We start from the raw sequence: 13,247 nt of genomic DNA, 5'->3' as shown, positions 1-13,247 counted from the left end.
CTTACTGATACCCCACCGAAGCCCTCATATATTGCTCATATGTAAGAAATAATGACGCCAGGAACGCATCCCCATATAGACAATAGTATAAGGACTCCTTTTAACACCGATTTGATGAGCGCTAACTTCTCCAGGAACACATCTTGTGCACTAAGCGAGGTCTAATGTATTTGACTAATTGTTGAAGACTACGTTACACAGTACAATTGTGAAATCAAGGTTTTATTATGGGTTAAGAACCATGTATTTCCATTTTATTGAGGGGGCATGCCAGTGGTGCAAGAGATGATGTATAGGTACCTCTGTCCATGCTTTATGAAGGTTTTCATGGAGGAGCCTCTGCTAGTGAGGAGCGCTTTGCCTCCCAGCCCCACGATAAGTGCTGTAAGAACAGCACTCTTACCACCTATGGATGTAGAAGTCACAGAGAGCACGTCTTATCAGCACTCACGCTACTTCAAACCACTTTGACTTACAGTAATGATTCTTATTGGGAAGAAAATCACACCAGTAATATAATTTCTTAACTCACTCTATTCTATAGATTTTGACATAATGCAGTGAGGGTGATTGATGATCCAGGGCTCATTAAATCACTCTAGTGACTCTCACCATCGGCCAGTCACCTCCTTACGATTCGTATATCACGACTACCATGGTTTCTGCTCCCATGAATTTCACTCGCTGATTGCTCCACCCGTACTGGATCCTTGGTCGAAAAGACTGTTTAATCTCATGCACTGCTGTGTTCAACCACCATAAAACTCGAGACACTTTTATTTATGCTTCTTCCCTCAATTAAAAAATGTGTTAACTCTTATCTATGACAACTTTGATAGTGCTGTTTGTTGCTGGCTGCTTGATATTATTGGGCCTTTGGACCTGTGATTAGCAACAGTGTTAACACAAAATCCTGCAATGTAGAGAACATTGCAGCAAGATACACTTGAAACATGTGCAAGGCGTCACGTTATACAAATCTGGTCACACGCCCCAACCAGATTTTAACAGACTCCCACTTATGTTTTACAATACTGGAAAAAAGTGATGTATTTAATGCGGAGAATACAGTATATATTTGTTCATTTAAAGATGCTAAGCTTAAACTGATATTTCAAAATAAAAATTTCAGCTTGAATTTAGTGAACTATTGACTGAAGCACTTGTCCTCTATCACTTGTATTTCGACACATTGATACTAATAATTGTTTATATTCCAAATGTACGTTCTATAATATAATAGGCCATGCTGCTGGATTACCTCAGCCACAATTACAAATGCTACAGCGAAATTATGTCCAAGGCAGTATATAAAGATTATATACATACATCTGGCAGGGTTTTTTAGTTTTTGATTTGTATTTGAGCACAATTTAATATTTATTCCATTTGCTGTAAGTTTTGGCATTTGTTTCATGTAAATAATAGGTTTTTTACTCTTGTTTGTTAGCAAATTTCTCCCTACAATGTCCTGTAACTGCCACCACTACTGACGGTCTAGGGCTGCGGTCATCCTTGTGAAAGAGCTGCTGAACTTAATGGACTTTACCAGCTGATATAGCCTGATAATATATCTGCTGGAAATAAAAAAAATTACATGATACAGATTCACTGAATGTGTGAAAATACTTACTGCCATTATTACCAGTGATAAAATTTAAATTGGGTCCAAATTTGAATGGACCAAGCAATGAATGGCACATGAAGTTCTTCAGCGTTAATGATTCAATGACACCACAGTCTGGCTTCACCTGAAAACAAGATCGCCTTCGTTATTAGTTGGACACAAAATGGCACAATTTTTTACACTCTTGACACAAGCATCTATTCTTACTTATGATCATTACAACTCCCTTTTAGCAAATAGTCGACAGTTTAGTGTGTAATTTTGCAAATCACATTTTTAGACTTGCAGTTGTGCAGACACTTCAAGGCTATGAATAATAAAGAGTTTAACAACACAGTAAACATCAGACTTCTGCTCATTGTGAATGGTGTTGGACACATCACATTATTTTTCAGTACAATAAAAGCCCTCAAAGGTGGACTTATTTCAGGAAGAGCCTTTCTTTTTATGGGGGATGTCTGGCATACTCAAAAAACTAACACTATTACAAGTTCATATATCCCTGTCATTCCCAATCCACCATTGAATAAAGGCCTCTCCATGCCATGACAGGTTTACAATTTAGGCTTTATCATGGGACCTCCCTTTGCAAGTACCAAAATATGAGAATAGGTTTCCCCCTATTTTCTGGCAACAAAACAGGTGTTGAGATGTTAAATGCATTCTGCCCACAAGTATTGTGGTTAATGCAGACATGATTCCTTGTAAAAAGGTTTCAGCTTGGTGTTTTAACATTACAACACCTGTTTTGTTGCCAGAAAAAAGGGGAAAACCTATTCTCATAGCTTAGGCTTTATGGTCATAGATTAAGGGCTAGTGATGTGATGTTGAGGGTTTGATCGAAAGTTAAGAAATAGGCTTTATACCAATAACTTTTCGCAGCCCACCTGTCACGTTTCATATTACCTTAAACATCATTAATACCATCAGGTGAAATGGACGTTATTAAATTGGATCCAGATATAATCAGATGAGCTAAATGCCGAAAAAGGCCTTAAGGGCTAGAAACCGATCAATATTGGCATTTAGCTCCTGTACATATTGCCATATGCAAGTATAACATAGCATTTAGGGCAATGGTTCCAAACCTATGGTTTGCAGACCACTGGTAGTTGCACAACGCTGTGGGAAGTGGCCGAGGAACTGTTGCAGATACGATTGTTTTAATCAAAGGAATGTTATTGGATGGCGGCCAAGGAAAATAAATGGAGGGTTGACAGTAGCGCGCGAGTCAACAAAACTTGGGAACCACTGGTTTAGGTCGCCAGGTTTGGGAGTGACTGTTCAGAATCAGAGGTTATGGTTTAGTGGAAGGCTTCGGTTATAGTTTAGGGATTATGCTAAGCGAATAAGCTTCAGAAGAGTTATGGTTTATGGCTGAGAGATTAATCTTTGGGTTAGAGTTTCAGGTAGTGGTGGCCAATACACCAAGCACGGATTCATTGCTGTAGATCTCTACTGGCTCCGCGATCCACCTGATTTATGTGTGTATGTTAAACTTCTTTTGCACCATACATAGCCAACCGTGCTAATTGGAGGTGCGGGGGAAGAACAAACTAAACACAAAGCAGTTCTAAAGAAATTAGTTTTCAATCCAGATTTAAAAGTGCATCGCTCCAGTGGCTTCCTAATAAATTACCATCAATTACCCAGATTTAACCCTGTAATTCCCAAGCATTTTTTTGTTATGAGGGAAGAAGCTACTTGAAATATGTAACTAGATAAACATTTATATTTTGCAATCCACATATTGGCCACTCCTGGTTTAGGGGTTATACTTGAAGTTACGGGATGAGGGTCTAAGGCCAGTGGTGCCGAGAACAGCTCTTGTCCCACACCTGCGTCTCAATGTGGGAGGAGGGTCCACGCGGCTCGGCTGACTTTCCGTGGCTGACCACCCGCTCGACGTCGTCTTCATCGTCGTCTTCCTCCAGCACACGGCGGACCTTTCTGGCCCCATCTGTCTGACGGTCGCTGCTCGCCTTCCGTTTCTGAGACATCGCCCGTCACACCTACGGCCAACAGCAACGACCAGGACATTACATGGAGTCACGCAAACGAATTCTGTCACGGAGCACATGCATGTGGTGTGGCCAGTGCTCGGCCGCCTTTGTCTCCCCAGCGCTGGTCTTTACAGCGCACTTGGTAAATGGTGAGTCGATTGATAGGAGAGGGCCCAGGACAGGTGTAATTTACAGCCCTTTGTGAATCAGCTGCCAGATGACGATCTCCTCAAGCTGTGTCAGTCATGGAGGTTGTTTTTTTGTTTAAATCATACATCACTATGCTGGTCAGTGCGGGATTGTGAAGCGGAAAACCCAGGGCCGTTTCAGATATAACTCGCCACTGATGTTAGTCGTGCGCTCACTGCACGTTACACATCACCCTCTTAAGACTCCGTGAAGCTTTCCAGGTTAATACATGATATTGCTGTTCTTAAAAGGATTATAGCGGACGATACTCATCAATATGTACAATAGTACGTAACTGGAGACCTGAGCAATACACGCGTAGCGGGTCGCGCGCTGCGAACAGTTCGATTCCCGCTGACGGTCAATACCAGTGACGAGTATCCGAACCGGTCCTGAGTACCTTGAGTACCTGGTGTGTAAACATCGCCACTGGGGGAGACAAAGGCGGTCGGGCGTGGTTCTGGCCACCCCACCGTCATTGGCGCTCGCTAACAGCACTTGTCCCAACAGTCTGTTAAGGCTATACGGGGGATCTTTGATATGTGCCGTACTAGACAACGCGGGTTTGCCTCTTACAAACCATGAAATTTAAAGTGTTGTTCTGTTAATATATCACTAAGTACTGTATAACAAGAGATAAATGCGCGCGAATGAGGAAGCAGACTAACTGGGGTTGCGCGTCGCCTCCATCGGACTCAACACCCCCCCCCCCTATAGTAGTTAACAGGCTGCAGCGGCAAGTGCTGTCAGTGAGCACCTATGACGGCCGAAACGGTACACGAGGCGGTGGGTGGCCAGCACCACGACCGCCTTTGTCTCCCTACTTGCTACGGCACTCACCACCACCACAACAACACGCACTTACCACGCGCGTCCACACTCAGGCGGTGAAACTTTACCCGGACACCAGATTAGCACGGCTGGCGACGTACGAGGCCTGAAAGAAGTTCTACAGAATACAACCTCTAATAATTAAGGTGAATTGTGACGAACGAAAAAAGGGCGGGAAAGGAAAACCCCGAGGCCACTTCGCGTTCCCTCAGCCTCACGCGGCCGCGTATTCAAACCCGAGACCGTTCTTCGCCCACAATCGATGGCAGCGATTCCGGTTGCTAAATTAACATCGATTCGATTCCGCATTGCGCTGAGCCGGTGGGGAATCGCTAAAACGGCCTCGCGCGAAGAATCGAATAAATAATCTAATAAAGCGGAGAGTCGGGGAATCGGGAAGTGGAAGTTTTGGTCACGTGGGTAGAGATGTGGCGCGCTATTGGCTGTCACGGCAAATCATCGCCCCAATGTGTATCATCGTCGCCGCGATACGATATTAATCACTTATCGCGATATTATCACTTATCGCGATATCATCACTTATCGCGATATCGTCCCTCATGGCGATACGATATTAACCACTTATCGCGATATAATCCCTCAAGGCGGTACGATATCGATCACTAATTCTATATTAATCACTTGACAGCGTTCAGTTGAGTATTGCTGGCTGTACAATAGTCGACCGGAGAGCATCCAAGCGCCCGGATGGCGACCCACAGACACAGCCCCCCCCCCCCCAGCTGGCACCACCTGCTTGGTAGTCGCTCGCGGATGATGTTGTGCCGCCACTGCGTTGTTGTGGTTGTTGTTGTTGAGCCCTCTTCTTCCTCTTCCTCGCCTTGTGGAGGTGTTGGCGGTGAGGGCGAGGGGCCCCACGTCACACCGAGACGCCGTGGCTGGGGTGGTCTTGTGGGCAATCGTCTTCGCACAGCAATGCACGTTTCGGCAGCCTCCTCAGTCTCCAAACTCTCAGCTTCTCAGTTGCTAAGATTGTGAACGCTCGCAACCCAGAGTCGAATCTCTCAAATTTGCCGAGTTGGAGTTGAGGGTGAATTGGCAATAGACAGTGTTGGCCACGAGGTGGCACGAGCAGGAATGGTGAATGAGATGTCCTCGTTAACTCGCCCTGTGCTGCAGGTAGGCCTCGGTAAGGTAATGTAATTCACCCTTTTTACCGGGTAAAAGGGTAAAGGTAAAGGGTAAAGGTGTCGACATGTAAAGGGTAGGGTAAAGGTAGCTCGGAAGAATTACCCGGTAGGGTAAAGGTAGCGCGAAGTATTACCCGGTAAATACGGTGCCTTGTTTACCACTAAAAGCTCCGTGGAGCAGTCCGTGGCCTCCATTTAATAACTAATATAAAAACAAACTTATTTTAAAACACGCTTTAATTAAATGAACTGGTAATAGCAGAACTCCACGACTCCAGGAAGTGGCCCCGAAGCTTGCCACAACGTAAGGGGCCGTGGCCAATTACAGCCAACATCAGTTGAGCGTGGACAATTAGACCCAAGCCGAAACATAACATATAAAAAATAATGTTTAAAAATATATATTTTTATGATAGAATGTATTGTCATCAGTATGATATAAGTATACCAAGTTTTCAGTCAATACCACATTGGGAAGTGGGTTAAAATTGAGTTACAAGCGTGTAAAATTGGAATCATCGAGAGTATTCTATATGAATAAAGCGCTCTACCTAGCACTTACCTGTTATAAACCTTGTTCATGTGTAATAGTACCCCAGTAATTACCCTGTAATCGGGTAATTTGTATGGGGTAAGGGTAAAATGTAGGGTAAAGGTAGGCTCGTTGCTTTTTACCTTCCCTGCTAAAGGGTAAAAGGTAGGGTAGAGTGATTGTATTTTGGTAAGGTAAATTTTAGGGTAAAGGTAGGCTTCGTTGTTTTTACCTTTTAACTTTTACCTTACTTTGCCGAGGCCTAGCTGCAGGGTGTCTCCACTCTCCTACCCTCTGTTTAAATCGGCTGCAGTCTTCCGCTTTTACACGTTCCAACGCCGTGAAGTTAGCATACACGCGCCTGTATCGCGTATGCCATTCATTCCTTGCATCCACACAGCCCGATACAACTCCGCAATAGACGTGAGTGACATGACGAGCTGTCCTAATCGTCGTTATTCCATCAATGGGCCGTTTGGAATGCTCCCACGGGCATGGAGTACAATCGGTGAGCACCAGCTCGAGCATGGGCGACCCGGGATCTATTGCCGACACTGCGCCGCAGGGCAATGCCAGCCGGAACCTCTCACTGAAGACGAGTTGAGGTCGTCGACGTCGGAGAGCCCAGCGACATTTGTGACGAAGTGAGGCCACTTTCGATCCCAAGCTTGGTTCGAGGCTGACTCTGCCCTGTCGCCAGATGTTGATGCAAGGGGTGGAGCTGGAGGAGGCCATGACGATTATTTGCTGGATATCTGCATCACATCGACTGCAGGAGCAAAACATACTGCCGAGACAAATGGATCTGTCCACATGGCCACGGTCTGTCCTTTGTGTTGGTATGTGGTGCACCTCGGTCTTGGCCGTCGAGAGATGGATCTGGAAGGCCTCCCCTTCTGTGTGGTCAATAGCAGGATTAGAGATCCAATGGGTCGCAGGGGAGAAGTGCGACATCGTGGGTGCAGTCGCAGTCGGACAGTCCACGGTGGACTTCAACTCGACCCATCAACCAGCCCACAGCCTGGCAGGATGACGATGACACTGACACACGCACCCCTGGCAGACTCCAGACCTGCTGGCTCATCTTAGAGCCTCACCTTGGTGGATGAATCACCGTGCAGGTCAGCAGCTGTCAGGCGCGTTGGTGGCTCCAGCGCTCCACTTCCTCAAAGAGCCTTCCAGGTGCTGCCCAGGCCACCGAGTCGACCACCACCGTGAAGTCCACGTGAGCGGTGTTGGATGGACTCTCTCAGGTGTAGTTCAGAGAGCGGGCAGAGTACATGGACAGCATCCTCCGTGGGGTGACGCACTGTGAAGCCTCATTGTCAAGGGTGCCAGATGTGGTGCAGAAATGGAGACAAGCGAGCCAGTAGCACATTGGCAAATACTTTTTTGCCGGGACAGAGAGAAGGGTGATAGGACGGAAGCTGCTACAATCAGCTGGCGAACCTTCTCATTTAGAAAGAGAGGCAATCGAACCATCTCTCCAGTCAGCTGGGAACTCGAGCCAGAGGTCCAGATGAGTGTGAACAAATGAAGCAACGTGATGCTAACCCCCTTCACGCCACATTTCAGGAACTCCGACAAGATGGGACCCAGCCCGGCAGCTTTTCCATTGCGTAGTCGCTCGATGGCTGTTGACCCAAGTCTGGGCAGGTCGTGGCCGGCGACTGTTTTGTGCTTCCGCTAGCAACTGACTTCCTCTTGGGTAGATCAAGATGCTTGACCATCTGCCTTCCTTATAATATTCCGTGGACCGGACTTTGCTGATGCCATGGTTTAAAATGTATTTTTTTTTAATTAGCGCTGTCCTCTGTTCCCCTGCGGTGGAACGAGAGGAGTGGAGTGGCGACGTCGCGAGATGACGCCAGACGGGACACGGTGTCCCGCTGCTTTTTAGCGCTGGTTTTTGTGTTCAGGTTTTGGGTCCCCTTTTCGTCAATTCTGCCAGTTTCTTTTTTGTTAACCATCTGATCTACCCCTTGACAACAAGTTTTATTTTGTAAGTCAAAGTGTGGAATATTTTCCGGTGCTTGGCCCCAGACGACTCCAATTTAAATGAAGGCAACCGTTAAGCCTTGTTCATACACTCACAATATAGTAAATGCACTATTACGTACGTTTCTTTCTATAACCGTACACTGTATAAATGATAGATGTTTATGTATCTTTATATAGGCGTCATTCCTTGTGTGCGGCAATGTCACTTCATACCCTTGTAAACGATATTTCCCATCTCAAGGGATTATCCAGGTGTAATGTTTAATGACAAAAATAGAATATTACATAACATGTATCACCCTCTGAGTGCATCTTCCCACCCGTCTCCCAGTCCCCTAGAGCGCATTATCCAGATAAACAACAACACCACCACCACTCGATGTCCGACGTGCAGTAGGAATTACAACTCACGCGTGCTCGTCCCGCCCGTTACACACTAACGGGCGGTGCATCGTGGCTCTGGATTTCACAGATGGCATAGGCAGCAGTAGAAGCAGCAGCAACACATCCCACCCACCCCTCCCATATCCACACAGCACCGCAGATCGGCGAGAGCCAATGGCACGCGCGGGGGATAGGCAGGAGGAGGGGGCGCTGGAGGGAGGAGGAGGAAGCTCGCGCCGCCTCGATGTGCCCCCGAGAGATGCAAGCTCCTGTGCAATTGGAGCCGCCGAGAGAAGAGAAGAGGGCGCGGGAGCGCAGAGGAGCGAGGCAGGAATATCACCAGTGACACACATCATCACAACACGCGTAGCCGCCGAGCGTACGAGGGAGGAGGGTTGCGATTAGACGCGCCGTGTCAGTGGCGGCAGTAGTCGGACGTGCAAGAGACGACGCGACGTAGAACAGAGGTCGTCACGTCGGTTCGCTGCTGCTGCTGCCGCTGAGAGAGGGACGCGGCGCGCCGCTCGTTGCTTCTGCGCTAGCGGCAGCGAGCAGCACGCAGCTGCACGGACGACGGCGCAGCACGGGCTGAGCGAGGTGAGCGCGTGTGGAGTCACGTCGATGGTGGTGGTGGTAGAGGTGGTGGTGATGGTGATGGTTGTTTTTTAGAGGGAGCAGCGAGGCGAGCGTGTTTCACGCGTCGCCAAACGTGATGACCACGGCAGCCCTCGTCGAGCGCTCACTGCGGCTGCTGTGGCTTCACACGCCCGTGATGCTGCAGCGGCTGCTGCGGCTGATGATGCCGATGATTTTCGTGGTGGAGGGCTTATGCATGGACAGGTGATGGTTGGTGGTGGTGGTGCCGCCTATAGCTAAAAGTAGAGGCTCTGTGAATGGCGGTGATGCTGCATAGCTGGGGGGAAAGGGAGGCTGTTGCCGCGCGTGTGTGTATTCAAATAAGTTCGTGTGTGTGTGTGTGCTGGGTGCAATGCGAAAATTGTGTTCAATGTGCGCGTGTGTGTGGTATATGTGTACATGCGTGTGTTGAACGTATGTGTTCATGAATATGCGCGTTCGTGTTGATTGTATACGCATCGATGAGTGTGCGTATACGTGTTCAGGCTTATGCATTTATGACGGGTGTATGTACGGTGTGTGTGTGTTGAGTGAACACAATGTGTGTGCATTCCTGTGTGTGTTGACAACCCATTCACCTTGGCGCCGTGTGGTTAGGCTCACTCTCGTAACGATCATCGCTGTAATTATTGATGCTTTCCGACAACGCCTTACACACAGCGTTGTGGTACGGCACACGCTCACACTGACACGTTGCGTAATCACCAGACCGCCTACCCGCACCTCTGACGGTATTCCTTATGCACGTTAGCTTGGCAGCCTTTCTGATGCCTTACGCTTGCCATCATTTAAATTTAATATAATCGCATGCTCATACCAACATGAGCAAAAGGTGAAGGTGCAGCCCTGCAATGGCTCGTTCACGCCACTGCTGGTGCAAGGGGCCTCCACTAGAGGGAGCCCTCGAGAGCAGCCGCTCGTCTCTGTGGAGGGGCGGGGTGACCCACGCGGTCGCCTGGGACGAAATCACCCGCAAGGCGCCTCCTCTCGGGAGAAGGTTCCTCGATTCCCGCAAGCCAAGCAGGCGTTTCGCCTGGATCGTGCTTGGATTGGCGACCACTGTGCAGCAGCATACGACAGGCGCTATAGGCCGCTGGGAAGGGGTTGTGGTCGGCAGAGGGCTTTGCAGCAAAATCAATTGTTGTACTGTACTACTGTGTGCGCCCCATGCCTATTATGCTCCCCGCCTCCACAAACCCACACTGACCAGCCTGGTGAAGTATAGTCAAATAACCCCCGCGCATCCGCACATCATGGTGAGGCCCTCATCTAGCAGTGGATTGACAAGGAGTTGCACTTATGCGTGTGTATACCACGTGTCTAAGACGTGGCTTATCGTGTCTAAGACGTGGCTTATCGATCCAGCGCTGGTCAAATGTTGGGTGTTTTTTTAGCAGAGGAGAAGGAATCGACGTTTTAGTCAACTGGCCTGATTCCGGGTAGATTTTTTTGAAAAAATTGCTGATGAAAAACAATGACCTGCGTTTCACTTCCTCCTCAACCATGGCCGGGAATGTAACTCATGTGTCTGGAATGAAACACGTTTTGATGCTGCTGCTGCTACTGCTGCTGTGTTAGCAGTGGTGCACAAGCGCTATTAATAATAACACCCTGACCTTAAAAGAAAATATATAAAAGGAGACATTTCAGCCCCTTTATTCGGCGCACATTCATAACAAATTGCCCGAATCCTCGCCTATTATATATATTTTATTTAAAAGGCAGTGTAATTGACGAAGATGCAAAATGTTCATGTCTCCGGATTCATGGTGCAGCTCCATGTATAAGCTCTGTTTATGCGTAATAATATTACTTCATGTATGTAAGAGCAATAATAATTATAATGCCCTTTATTTAGCCAGGAAAGCCTTACTGAGTCTCAAGGATTTTTTTCTTCAGGACGGTGCTGCTGTTGCATTGGGATGTTTGTCTAATTCCACCAATGAGAGTTTGGCTCCATATGGGAGGAAACTGTATAGCCGCGAGAAACCCAACGCCTGCAAAGCAATAACGCGTAGCGTAGCACAGATAAACACAATAATCCAGTTATGTACTAAAACATTCCTAGCCACCTCACATGAGATCTCGTGTGTTCTGTACTTTATGTATACCTGTGTGTGTGTGTATTTGCGGTAGTGCATTCGTAAGCGCACTTCGCTATGAACCCAGCTACCCGAGTTGGATTCCCGCTCGCGACCAATCACAGTAACAGTTCAAGTTTGAACTGCTCCTGTAGTCTCCTCTTGGTCGACTCAGCCTTAAAACGAGTGAATGAGTGTAAACATTAGAATTGGGGAGACAAAGGCGGCCGAACATAGTTCCGGCCACTCATCACCTCGTGTGACGTTTCGGCGTTCATCGGTGCACGCAAAAAGATCTTTCCCCAACGGTCTGTTGGGGCTCTACAGGGGTCTTTCTGTATGCATTTGTGTACACCAGTCAATGTGAGAAGCGCTAGTAACAGTCGTTGGCGTACTATGCCCTCAATCTGTACCTGGGTGCAGTATGTAAACATCGCACTGGAGAGACAAAGGCGGAAGGGTGTGATGCACGGCACACCACATCCACATGCGCCGTGTCTACCTTAACAGGTGCTCGCTAACAGCACTTGCCTCAACAGCCTCTGTACGCTGGAAGGGGGATCCTTGGTCGCGTCTAAATCTCTGTGGGAAACGGGGTCTTCATGGGGGACTTAATCCGTGACATTTCACGGGAATGTTTAGCTCTGCTAGAACATGTTTTCATGCACACTGCGGTACAGCCGTCGTTCATCTGACACCGCGTGCACTGCGCTGAGCAACGCACATCAATCGCACTCGATAAGAGGACCGTACATGTTTAGCATATTGCACATGCAACACCTAGGCAACACCTGTCATCATCATCAATTTCATCAGCCATGATTAATCTACTGCTGGATGAAGGCCAAAGCCATTGCCATGTCATGTTCCTGCGATGTAATAATCCACCTGGCTAGCACCGGCGCACGAGTTGACTTAATCGTTCCGTCTCCGTGGTCGACGTCCCTCCCTCGGCTGCCACTCCGTTATTCCAGCATTGCTGACGCTGAGCCATCGCGCCTGCCAGCGACGTGTCCCCCTCCACGCACCACCCCCCCCCACGCACCTCTCCCCCCCCACGCACCACTCCCCACCACGCACCACTCCCCCCCACGCACCACTCCCCCCAACGCACCACTCCCCCCCACGCACCACTCCCCCCCACGCACCACTCCCTCCCCACGCACCCCCCCCCCCACGCACCATTCCCCCCCACGCACCACTCCCCCCCACGCACCACTCCCCCCCACGCACCACTCCCTCCCCACGCACCCCCCCCCCCCACGCACCACTCCCCTACACGCACCACTCCCCCCCACGCACCACTCCCCCCCACGCACCACTCCCCACCACGCACCACTCCCCCCCACGCACCACTCCCTCCCCACGCACCCCCCCCCCCACGCACCACTCCCCTACATGCACCACTCCCCCCCACGCACCACTCCCCACCACGCACCACTCCCCCCCACGCACCACTCCCCCCCACGCACCACTCCCTCCCCACGCACCACTCCCCCCCCCCATGCACCACTTCCCCCCCCACGCACCACTCCCCCCCACGCACCACTCCCCACCACGCACCACTCCCCCCCCACGCACCACTCCCTCCCTCCCCACGCACCACCCCCCCCCCCCACGCACCACTCTCCCCCCCACGCACCACTCTCCCCCCCACGCACCACTCTCCCCCCCCACGCACCACTCCCCCCCCACGCACCACTCCCCCCCACGCACCACTCCCCCCCACGCACCACTCCCCCCCCCACGCACCACTCCCCCCTACGCACCACTCCCTCCCACGCACCACTCCCCACCACGCACCACTCCCCC

The 13,247-nt window shown here is 49.5% G+C and overlaps 2 protein-coding genes across 5 annotated transcripts in view; one reads left to right on the top strand and one right to left on the bottom strand.

The window, feature by feature from the left end:
* Nucleotides 1-5,517, bottom strand: part of SMC6 (structural maintenance of chromosomes 6) — a 30,507-nt gene extending 24,990 nt beyond the window's left edge. The window contains exons 1-4 of one of the 2 annotated variants that reach the window (XM_078614711.1): nucleotides 5,404-5,517; nucleotides 3,466-3,639; nucleotides 1,634-1,751; nucleotides 301-406 (exon numbers count right to left, since the gene is read on the bottom strand). In XM_078614711.1, coding sequence (XP_078470837.1) covers nucleotides 301-406; nucleotides 1,634-1,751; nucleotides 3,466-3,627 — 386 coding nt within the window. In that variant the 5' untranslated portion in view covers nucleotides 3,628-3,639; nucleotides 5,404-5,517. Of the gene's footprint in view, nucleotides 1-300; nucleotides 407-1,633; nucleotides 1,752-3,465; nucleotides 3,640-4,684; nucleotides 4,910-5,403 lie in introns of those variants that run through there. The other variant, XM_078614703.1, reaches the window with a different exon arrangement.
* Nucleotides 5,518-8,945: 3,428 nt separating this feature from the next.
* Nucleotides 8,946-13,247, top strand: part of LOC144732943 (CYFIP-related Rac1 interactor A-like) — a 60,723-nt gene continuing 56,421 nt past the window's right edge. For all 3 annotated transcript variants that reach the window (XM_078614657.1, XM_078614635.1, XM_078614620.1), the window contains exon 1: nucleotides 8,946-9,315. The gene's annotated coding sequence lies outside the window, so the exon portion shown is untranslated. The remainder of the gene's footprint in view (nucleotides 9,316-13,247) is intronic.

The sequence above is a fragment of the Lampetra planeri genome, chromosome 2, assembly GCF_965212315.1.
Source record: "Lampetra planeri chromosome 2, kcLamPlan1.2.h2, whole genome shotgun sequence".
NCBI classification, from domain to species: Eukaryota; Metazoa; Chordata; class Hyperoartia; order Petromyzontiformes; family Petromyzontidae; genus Lampetra; species Lampetra planeri.
Note: the sequence above shows the minus strand (reverse complement) of the source record. Positions and strands in the feature narration are given on the sequence as shown.